The following is a 12234-nucleotide window of genomic DNA, read 5'->3' on the forward strand; positions in this document are numbered from 1 at the left end:
CTAGTCTGCACACTAGTGAAGCACACATTCCTGAGATGCCCTTTTTTATTGTTTTTTTTTTAAATATATTTGTTTTAAGTCTTGTACATATTTATAATGCATTGTTTGAGATATCTGTAAACCAAGTTTTTATATTACACAACCTCATGAATGAAATTGGGATTGTCGATGAGGTTGACATTATTATTATTATTATTATTAATATGACATTAAAACCTTTGAACCTTCAACCAGCCTAAATTAATGTACTAACAAGACACAAACTTTAAACTCAAGCAATGGTGCAAAAGCTTCAGAAACTTCCAAAATAAGTATCTGGAATGGAGGCACTTTAATAAAAAGAAAACTCATTATGCTTAGAGGACACATTTTAGAGAACTGTATAAACAGTGGCTTTAATATTGTACTAGTCATGTCTCCCATTAGTTGTATCTGAATAAGTAATCGTTGTGTGTGTGTGTTCTTCTGCTCTGTCCCAGTCTGCAGCAGGACTATAAGAAGCAGATGTTGACTGCGGCTCACGCTCTTGCAGTTGACGCCAAGAACCTATTGGATGTCATTGACCAATCAAGGCTCAAAATGATGTCCCAGTCCCGCCCACACTAGCCCTACGACAGCTGAGCTGACCAACAGGACTTGGTCTATTATTTAAAAGAGAAAGCATCATTCTGGTAACTGTTATCAATGGAGAATTAGAGTTACGTCAAGTGAGAGTTATCGGAGCTGACTGCTTTATGTCAAAGGAGAACGGCTCTGATCTTTGTCCATGAAGAATCATTAGATGTTGTATCCTGTGTAAGCCGAGGTCTTCTCTCCACCACTGTGACTTTCGTAACACAAGAACAGTGCAAATCACTTCCTGAATCAGGGACCTGGCAGCTTCGCACTCTCTGGACTGTAATATAATGATGAGAGGAGGAAAAGCAAAAAGGAGAAGATTTTAGAATTATGAGACTGAGAAGAGCCTGATTCCTGGAGTTCAAAGACCACCAACAGAAAAACTATCATGGGATCTATTTGGATCTGGAAATGTTGACACCGGGTGAATTAGTCTTCGTCGGATAACACTCAAAGCCATCAGACCCTGATCAGACTGCGTTTGATCTGCACCATATCTGCATGAGCCGTCAGCCAGCAGCCATTATCAGTACATGTGTGGATATCGTGTGTTGTGACCCCTGGATGTGACATTTTTCCTTTGTTGAAATACCTCCACATTGCCTTTGATTCTTCTGAACGGGCACTTCCAATCACATGTTCAGCTCCCGGTGCTTTGGGTGGATGCAGCAAGGACATTCACAGTAAAGACAGCGAAGGCTTGGTTTGGAGAAGCAGCCTCCATCGCTCCTCCCGTTTCTCTCCTCCATCCACTCCCGTCTTCCCTCCGTCCCACCAGGTTTTATTTATAGACTCAGACATTGCAGAGGAGGAGACGGGGGGAAAGATGGGTATTGAGGACAGTTCTAGCGGTGGTCTGCTGCCTGAAGAAGAAAAAACACACTTATATCGTCTTTTTTCTCTATTTCACTCACTTCCTTTTGACTTTTTGTTATCACTGTTCCTCTCTGTCGTGACGTCTTCCTCAGCTCCTCTCTGAGCCGGTTTTTAAAGACTCCAAAATGTGAAGAATCCAACTCTGTCTGTGTAAACACCGCAGTCAGGAAACACCCGCCTCGCACTCAATTTAGTTTAGTCTTTTTATTAGCTGGCTCCATGTTTTACGTGTTCACAATCTTCTTCCTTTTTACTGAAAACTGTTTGTAACAAGCAGATATTCAATCCCAGCATTGACTCTGATGAGAGTTAAAACGGAAAAAAAAGAAGGTGGATTTTGAGGATTCACTCTGAGTGACTTAATACTTCCAATTTGTCCTGGAGGCAGAAAAGGACATCATGTCTCAGACTAGTCACTGGGTGTCTCATCTCGTTTCTTCCTCCTCATCGACAATCCCAATTTCATTCAGTTCATCAAACAAGACTGGTGTCATGCTGTCCCCTCATCCATTGGTGTCACAAAGTGAATTTACTGGGGACACAAATAAACCTCACAACTGGAACTTATGTGCTTTGAGTTTCGAAGTTACTGTCAGGTGTAACTCTTAAAATATGTTCCTCTGAAAACAGTCCCCAGGGAAACAAACACACACACACACACACACACACACACACACACACACACACACACACACACACACACACACACACAGTGGAGCCACATGACTGGAACTTGTCTTGCAGACACAAAACACTGAACTGAAAAAACAGCAGCCCACACGTTGTGTCTTTGTTAATAGTGACCCCACATAGAGTATGACATACTTCTATATGAAATATACTGGTGGCTGTACTGGTATAGCATGATATACTGGTATGAAGAAGAGCATATTTGCACAGCACCAAAAAAAATATCGTACTTTTTTTTAACCCTATTTTACCCAGATTTGATCTCCAGGTTTAGGCAGCAATTACACTGTCAAATATCTGGGTGTTATAGGGGTTGAAAAAAAGGTTTTAAAAAACTATCTATTTTATCTTGTCGTTGCGTAAATCTGCTCATGTTGGTATCTTGTAAGCTATACTGGTGTGAATCACTGGTGAATTGTACAGAACTAGTAAACACTGGTTTTTATTTTGTCTTCTGGGCTAAATCAGCCATCTTGTCAAATAGGAGGAGGAAAAAACAATGAAATAAAAAAAATAATGACGAAATTGAAGTCAGATTGTCCACATTATTTTCCATTAAGAGGTTTATTTGAAAAGTTACATTTTAAGCTTTATATCTCCAGTAGATACGCTATATAGATGTTATCTAATGTACATGTGGCCATTTGGAGAAGAGTCACTTTGATGAAGACCATTTTATTTTTCTCATTTAAATGCATTTTCTTACTTAAGTGCTACAGTGGGTTACTTTAAGTTATTTGGGTTGCCTTCAAACCTTCAATTCTAGAAGTTTTACACAGATTTAAATTAATTGTAAAACCTGAAAATGTCCTCCTCTGGTTTCAAAGTTGCAATTTTGTATCAGGAATAGGAAGTCTTTTATTACCAAAAATTAGAATTTGGTAATCCCGTAATTGCAGTAAAGTTTTCAAAAGGGAGAATGAGGTCTTCCTAGAAAATTCTGCATATAAAATGTAAGGTTGCATATAGGCAAGACAAACTGCTGCATAGTTTATGACCCTCTGAATTCATTTTTGAGCTGTAGTTTAGTACAGCCTGAAATTCCTCAGATTTCAAAGGAAATATATAAGAGCCATAGCCTATTGCATTATCTATGAAGGCTTTCACATATATTAATCAGTATTCATAGGAAGGTCAGGATGTAATAATGTTATACTTGTGAAGACAGTCTTAAAGGTTGGGTAGGTACGTTTCAGAAACCGGCTCGAGATACACTTTTTGTTATATTCCATGGAATGCTCTTAACATCCCGATAGCAATGAATATCTTAAGTGCTTTGACAAAAAATCCATAACAAAATTTCATCTGTAGAAGCCGTAATACTGGCCTACCTGCCTGTCAGCCTGCCATCGGGGCACAAACTTATCTCGTGCCCTCATTGGTCATGTGCGCGTTCGTGTGTGTTGGAGGAGGGGCTCTATAAGGAAGTGGCAGATTTTCTCCGGTTGTGTATTTTCAAATTCTAGCGATCTCGAGCCGGTTTCTCAAACTTACCTACCCCACCTTTAATAAGAAGATGTGTGTGTTTAAAGCGTAACTCCAACTAAAGAGCATACATTACATAAAATCACTATTGAGACATAGACATTTATAAAAATACTTTTCTATACAGAGCAGCAGTGTAACTCCCACATCGTCTGACAGCAGCAGCAGCAGCAGCAGCAGGGTGGTGTGTGTGTGTGTGTGTGTGTGTGTGTGTGTGTGTGTGTGTGTGTGTGTGTGTGTGTGTGTGTGTGTGTGTGTGTGTGTGTGTGTGTGTGTGTGTGTGTGTGTGTGTGTGTGTGTGTGTGTGTGTGTGTGTGTGTGTGTGTGTGTGTGTGTGTGTGTGTGTGTGTGTGTGTGTGTGTGTGTGTGTGTGTGTGTGTGTGTGGACTCTGCTCCGCTGAAGTTATATAAATTGAAGCTGTTGCAGCAGTTCATGGGACTTGAGTGATTATCATGATACATACCATGCTAATTAATGTCTGTAGTACCATTTGAATATTCTATGGAGTACCAGTAATCTGAGGTACCGCGGCATGTACTATAGTATCGGAGGTACCATGGTACATACCATGGTAACAGTTGTGGTACAACTGTATGTACCAGGGTTATACCATGGTATGCATCATGGTAACATCTGAGGTACCATGGTAGTACCATGGTACGTACTATGGTACGTACCATGGTACGTCCTGGTACACTGTACGTACCATGGTACGTACTGGTACACTGGTCAAATCTGAGGTACCATGTACTACCATGGTACGTACTATGGTACACTAGGGTAACATCTGAGGTACCATGATAGTACCATGGTATACCATGGTACGTACTATGGTACACTATGGTAACATTTCTTATGGTCACGGTGTTCCCGTTCCCGTTGGAGTCGACCGAGGCGGACCCGGCCGCCCCGTTGCAGGTCGCCTTACTGGCATCTACTTTGATATGGCTTTCTTAGTGCCTGAGACACACAGCAGGTTATTGGAGTGAGTCATTATTAGACTAGGCAGAATTTCACAAATGTGCTTATTTAAAGTGCTGAAGGCATTTTGTGTTTATTTATGCTATACAACATTTCTGGGGGTAATGAGGGGTGCTGAATCCAAATCTACTGTATATGAAGCTCAACAATTTCCCAGAATGCCTCAAAATTGAGAAATCCAACATGGCCGCCACCGCCAGGCTGAAATCTATTTTAGTACATTACTTTTTGACTAAACAAGGAACTAGAATCAAATGTGTTTTTATATGTTTTCACACATGGGGAATTGAATATACTGTCCTGATTTTAGATCAAATGTGAATAATCAGCTTGAAATCATACATGTATAGTGAAAAAGGTGGTCATTAGTGATAAATAAGTTGTCAGACTCAACCAGGGCTTGCTTAGAAAGTGTATTAATACAATTTTTATTTGGCCACCAAACCATAACGTAAACATGACGCGATTAGGCCTACAGTGGAGCAACAGTACCGTCAACAAAGCCCTATAGATGCTTTTATTTGCTCCAATACAGTAAGAACATGGGTGGCATTGGAATTTTCAACTCAATAAGAATACAAATCATACTGAAATGGTAAAAACCTCATTCAAGTATCTCATAAAACACCACCATATATCAATGATTACAAAATAATAATAATAATAATAATAATAATAATAATAATAATAATAATAATAATAATAATAATAATAATAATAATGTAAAAATATATTAAAACAACAAATACACCCAAATTATAGCTCTCAGGCCATCCAGTGTTAAGGCAATGAAGAAGAAGGAGTGGGCCTGTTCACACTGCCTTTTTTACATCAAACCCTATGGGAAATTGCCAAAAGGCAGGCACTTTTAAAAAGCAGCGTCTTCTTCAGTGTTCCGGCAGGTGTTGTCATGTTTCCTGCTGTTGCATGCCTCTATACATTCCATGTGACTCTTTCTGAATATAATAGAATAGACAGATTATGACCAGTACAAGTACAGGTACATTGGAATACACGTTACAGTTATCCTTACACTTATTGTGTTCCTTTGTTACTTTTTTTCTCAGTTATAGGTTCACAATTATCCGGTTATGGTTTCAACAATCTGTTAACACAAACAGTCAGCAGTATGCAGTCTGGCAGGCTGATATGCTCAACCAGTCTATCATATGTTTACGATCTTGTACACATTGATCAGTTAATCCTCTACACATACCTGCAGCTGCAGCGTTGGCTGAGGCATCCCTTGGTACACCCACATGAAGTGAACTCCCTGCAGGCTTTAGGCATAGGTGGCAAAGACAGTAGCCGTGGCACTAACTGACCTTCCTTGTGCATCCATCCCATTTCATCCACGGAAGATCAGGATGTGGCAGGTGAGCTTGGTTCCAGATTGTCGATTGATAGTGTAAACGCATGATATGAAACTTCACTGCATCTGAGGTTGGTGGCAGAGTCTCTTGTGGACGACCTTTGCAAAACAACTTAACTCTTGCTTTGTTGCATGTATCAACCTCTGGCACACCATACATCTTACAGATACATTTATCTGTTGATGTTACAATACCTTCTGTGAGAGGGCCCTTCACAAGGCCAGTAAGATCGGTGTGATGTTGCTCGAACACCTGCCAGGCTGTTTTCTTTCCGTGACCGCTGAACTGAGACACACTATCACAGCCAGTGATGGCATGGAAGGCAAGGAGTGTGTCCACTTGATCATCAGATAATAACTTGCGAATGTCATGTACTGGAAAATACTTTGGGTCCTTTGATGTCCCGGCTTTAATGTAGAGATGGGTACATCCGATTCTGTCATGGTGTGCTAAAAGTAGAAGAAGCACGTCTGTGTCACGCACTGACACAACTGTTGTGTCCATTGGAGCCTGGATGCAGTGCAAAATCAGACGTGTATCAGCCTCCTCGTGGTCAGCCATTAAAGAGGAGACATCAAGATCTGGATCTGATGACTTGACAGTGGTTGCTTCAACAAACCCACCCGATATTACAACCACAGGCTCATCTTCTGGGCTGTGTTCTATCAGATGGTTTGAGAGTATTCGAGCGAGATCTGCTTTGTTCTCTTCCAGTGCCATGAAGCTTGACCAGTCTGCTGGAAGTGGAACGGAGTCATTAACGATTTCTCTGCGTACTGGTCGGTGACGCTGTTTACGTTTCCTCCTTGTGCCCGTTTTGATGGATTTGTCACGGTACCTGTCAAAGACTACATCAACCCTCTGGTACTTCTCTCCCATCTTCAACACCGTCTCAGCAAACTTGTTGGCATAGTCGCCAAATGTTGTAGTGTCAGGCGGCTTCCCAAGTGCCATTACAAGTGCTTGGCCATCAATAGCCAGGCAGCTGGGTTCCTGAAGGGGCACATCTGCAGGCGTTTGGACATGTTTTGTCAGTATATTTGCTAAAACAGACTTGTTGGTGGAATGTAGACTGCCGTTAGTTGCGGCCAGAGATGGCGGGATGGGCATGAGTTCATGCTGGAGGACATTTTCCAGGTCTACCTTACGACCTGCTCTGTAAGCTGTGACTAGCCTTTGTAGAATCTGCCTGTCCACTTTGATGGTGTTTTGCTTGTTCTTGGAAAGTTGCACGACTTCATACAAAGAAGCAAATGTCTTGGCTTTGTTCTTTTGAATGGGTGACATCAGTCCCAAGTGCTGGTCACTAGCTGGAGGTTCACACAGACGTTTGTCCACAAACACTTTAATTTGTGCCTGTCCAAGGTGTTCTGCACCAAGCAGAGATTCTTGAATCTCCGGTGTGACCACTTCCTTGTTGATTATGTTCTTGAGTGTGTCCTCACCATTTTGAAACACACAGTGCTCTTTCAATGATACACATATTTTGCTTTCATCCCTGTCGTCTCTCTCCATTCTACTCTTTGTGCACTCAGTGTGTGTGTACTCATCGTCTTCATCATCTGTTGTCAGTCTCAGCATTTCTTTTGTCTGAGAAGCTATGACTGTTCTCAGATTATACGACAATGTCCATCTACTGAGGGATGTTGCTATCCTGGTGATGCCCACTAAACCACCACTCTTTTTTCCTGTAGCGTTTAGCCACTCAGTACTTTGATCCGCTGAACCTGATTGAAGCGTCGATCACTGCGTTTCACCAAGAAGTTGCCTTTCTGAAACTCGAGGAGGATTTCTGGTGGGAGAGCAGACATCTCAGCCAGGTACACAGTACCCCATCTGGCGTTGTTTATATGAACGTACCTGAAGAAGAAGGGCAGCATACGTTTGAAAGCATACAGGTGGAGATCCCACAATCCATCACGTTGCGCTCTTATGAAGCAGAGTACGATGCTGACCATAGTCATGTAGTCCCACCAGAATGCGGCATTCGGGTCATCAACTGCAAGCGATGCAGCAAACTCTTTCATGGGCTGCTGGAATCTGTCTGTAGTCAGTTTGTCGACCATCTGCGCGATGTGGTCAGCATCTACGGATTGGCAGAGATCTGAGAGTTCAGCTCTCAGTGTAACATCAACCTCATCCAGATATGTGTAAAGCCGTGGGAGCAGTAGCTGAAAGAGCCTGTAGGGTAAGTGTGTGGGTCCTTATGGCACGTGCATACCCCTTTCCTGCCATGACATGCTGAGCAGCATTTGCTCCCATTAGATCACACTTGACCCATAGCTCGCTCAGGCCAGAATCAACCATGTGTTGTCCTATCACACCCAGGAAGTTCATGGCAATGTGAAGGCCTCCAAGGCAAGGGATAAGCACGTCCTTGTATTCTTCTACTGACCACTTTAGTTCTAGCAACTTCGGATAAAGTGCCTCGCCCACTGTCAGAATGACATGCTGTTGTTCCATTGATTTGGAGATATGAAGCACTCGCTTGACAACTGTGTTCAGTGTATCGAGTTCAGATGCAGGAGCCTGGATGATAGGTAGGTAGCCTACTGTAGTTTTCTCTGGGTTGACTGTGCTTGCCTTTTGATTGTACAATATCCAGGAAGGCATTGGCTTTTTAGATGTCCTGGACATGAAGAAGGCCATGTCTGTAGCTTGTGCTTTCTGTGCTGCAGGACATTGTTCAGATGACTGTGTGAAACAGTCTTCTGCTAATACACCGCTGAATGGGCGCTCTGTGATTCCTCTTTTTGGTTTGTTTTGTTGCTTTTGTGGGTGGGGGGGCAATAGTGGGGAAGGCAAAGGTTCCATCACAGCACATTTGAAACATTTAACCTCAAAACAATATACAACGTAAGTAAAAGTAGCCTGATAATAATAATAATAGCTGAGTAATTATTCATAGTTAAAAACTACTATTTTTGCAATATATATGAGATCTAAGCAGTTTATTCACATTACATCTCAAATCTGAATATGGCATCAGATTGCCCATGTAGGAGAACTTACAAAAGCACATTTAATTCAAGTTTGTACCTTGTTTAGTCAAAAATATATACTTAAAATAGATTTCAGGCTGGTGGTGGCGGCCATGTTGGATTTCTCAATTTCGAGGCATTTTGGGACATTTTTGAGCTTCATATACAGCAGATTTGGATTCAGCACCCCTTAATACCCATAGAAATGTTGTATAGCATAAATAAACACAAAATGCCTTCGGGGTTCTGATTTTGTGAAAATGTACCCTGTCTATATAGTTTCCCACATTTTGCACAGGCTAAAGTTGAAAATATACCATGATAGACCAAAGCTGTAATTACTCTAATAAAACAAATCCTACTCTAGATTTAGGTCCCATAACATATTTTACGTAATAGCTGGATCCCAAAAATCTGCGGTTCTTTACATTCATTGACAGGATTATGACCAGAGTAATTTAGTTTTTCATTGTTACCTGCAATGTCGACGACAGTCATGCATATTTCCAATGGCGCCAAACATATCTGAGTGGTGTTGCTGCCGTTGCAATCTTCATTAGTCGGCGCAGAATTGCACACATAGCAAAAGAGTGACAGCCCTGCAGACATAAGGACAACAGATAGACAGAAATATGAGATTTACAGTACACAACATGATATAGTACGTCTCTTGATAAATAAATAAAAACGTTATATAAAAGCATAAGGTCATCATGCTAACCGAAGTAAGCCAATACAAGCAGTTTTCAAATGTGTGTGTCACGTTTTGACATTTATATATCAAGTTGCTGTTTGGTATGGTTGCTTATCACTGGTAAAAGTTGCATATTCCTGAAATGTAATTATACTAGAGTCCAGGGGAAATCCTGATCTGTATAATTAGGTCTTGAACTTAATTTATATGTTCATTCAGACAATCGTAGCGTAGGTCATCATGATGCTTTATAGCCCATGGGCGTAGGAAGCATCCTGAATGTGGGGGGGACATTTTTAACGGAGGGTTAGAAAATAGATTTCCTGTATTCTGGTGCATTTTATCAGGTGGTTTGATACTTTTATGTGGCTATACTAGCATGAGGAAAATGATGGGTACATTTTGTAATTTCATCCAGTAGTAAAGAAAGGAAACATATTTGATTATTAATTCAGAGCCGTCTTTGAATTAATAAAAAGCAGTTTACATTTTGAAGACTCAAAGCCCCAAGCAGTAGGTAGAATATTAGCTAGTCTATGTAATGTGCACAGAAAATAAATAGTTAACTGAATACTGGGATGGAAATTGCCTATAAGCACTCAGTAAAACATAAACACACACAAAAAGCTTCTGAATGATAAGAAGTATAATTAAAACATAATGCACATTACCATTTTGAGAGAGAGTACCTAAGTTAAAGAAGAAAATAATCTCTTATCGAACTGAGGCTCCAGTAAAACACACTGACTGCGTCTCTACATGGACATCATGGTGTTTACATGAGCACAGAGAGATCGGGTTATTCATGTTCCCTGTTTACATGATAACTAGTAACCTGGCATTTCGATGCCTTTTCTCATCTAAGACTATTCAGTATTTGTATCTCTCTATCATGACATAAAGACTAAACTCCTCTCCAGAAGTGAGACGCCGCCGCCATCACTGTTAACTGATTAACTGCTACCAGCTGATGACTTACTTTCCTCTTCTTTGAAAAAAAATGTTCTTATGTCCATGTTGTCTGGGGGAGAAAACATATCAAACCAAGAGATCGTCAGCTTTGATTTTCGCTGTATTAACCATTTCCTGAACATTTGGTGTGTGTGCCTTACCTCCGCTACCGGCATCGCTTCATACAACAGATCTGAGCTGTCCAACTATGACAACACTCCTTGAACATGCGTGCATGTGTTCGTCGTCCATAACATACGCCTGCCCATACCATAACCCCACCACCACCATAGGCCACTCGATTCACAACATTACCCTAACCCTAACCCTACCCCTCACACCAGATACTGACTGGTTTTCGGACCCCCCCAATAAAGCAAAACTGCACGTTTCAGAGTGGCCTTTTATTGTGGCCATTCTAAGGCACAGCTGTGCAATAATCATGCTGTCTAATCAGCATCGTGATATGCCACACCTGTGAGGTGGGATGGATTATCTCGGCAAAGAAGAAGTGCTCACTGTCACAGATTGTTTCAGATTTGTGAACAATATTTGAGAGAAATGGTTATTTTGTGTATATAGAAAATGTTTTAGATCTTTGAGTTCATCTCATGAAAAATGGGAACAAAAACAAAAGTGTGTTGTGTTTATATTTTTGTTCAGTGGAGAAAGATGGCAACTCCCAATGACAGCATTGTTAAAACTTGTTTGCTTGCTTCTATAATTATAAAGATTATTGAAAACAAGGCAACATACTGTTCCTCCCATTCAGGTTGTTGTTCTGCTTTCTTACCTCATAGCAAGAGACCAAAGGCGCTAAAGACTCTGTGTCTTAGAAAACATACTTAACCACTTACACAAGTTAATTATTAATCATTTAATAACTAAATAAGATCAGTACTTTATCACAGTGTTAAAAGGGCACCAATCATCTTTAGCAATATTACATATTACAAGATATTAAATCCCCTCTCAGCTTATGTTCCTTTAAATAGTTTGGACACATTTAAGGATCATTTATTGTCATTTTTTAAGAACAGGTTGTACAACGAGATACAGCAGTAGCATACAGTCAATCTATGCTACACAATAGAGACATGATGAACAAAACCATAAAAACAGTAGTGCATTCAGGTAGTGTATATCTTAATGTACATTCATATTTGAAGACATTTTTTAAAAATATTAACAATGATAATAACCTTTAACCAAGTCTGTTTGACTTCACTCCTATAGAATTCACAATTCATTTTTTTTGCAAACCTTAGGCTAAAGCCCTCTGGTGATCACAAGAACTATTTATAATGTCACATCCTCTGAGCTAAGCCCCGGGTGTGTAACCAAAAATGTGTAGCCACAAATTAGTGTGTTGGTGAGACAAGCTCCTAACCCTTCAACCTACCGTCCAAATAGTCTGATTTTAGCTTACCTGAAGGGACGAGGACAGAGAGGAGCACAAAGCTGAGCAGCATCGACTTCATGTCAGCGGTGAGTGTGTTTCACCCATAGACTGTATATATATAAGGTTTCACCACCTGAACCTCTGCTGTCAAACCTGGTGTCTCATGCTGTGGGTGTGTGTAT

The 12234-nt window shown here is 40.7% G+C and overlaps 1 protein-coding gene across 11 annotated transcripts in view; it reads left to right on the forward strand.

Annotated features, from left to right (window-relative positions):
* Positions 1–2709, forward strand: part of LOC117461154 (focal adhesion kinase 1-like) — a 50208-nt gene extending 47499 nt beyond the window's left edge. For all 11 annotated transcript variants that reach the window (XM_071205836.1, XM_071205838.1, XM_071205837.1 and 8 more), the window contains one exon: positions 480–2709. In XM_071205836.1, the coding sequence (XP_071061937.1) occupies positions 480–606 (127 nt within the window). In that variant the 3' untranslated portion in view covers positions 607–2709. The remainder of the gene's footprint in view (positions 1–479) is intronic.
* The last annotated feature ends 9525 nt before the right edge of the window (positions 2710–12234 follow it).

Source organism: Pseudochaenichthys georgianus, chromosome 16 (assembly GCF_902827115.2).
Source record: "Pseudochaenichthys georgianus chromosome 16, fPseGeo1.2, whole genome shotgun sequence".
In the NCBI taxonomy this organism is placed as follows: Eukaryota; Metazoa; Chordata; class Actinopteri; order Perciformes; family Channichthyidae; genus Pseudochaenichthys; species Pseudochaenichthys georgianus.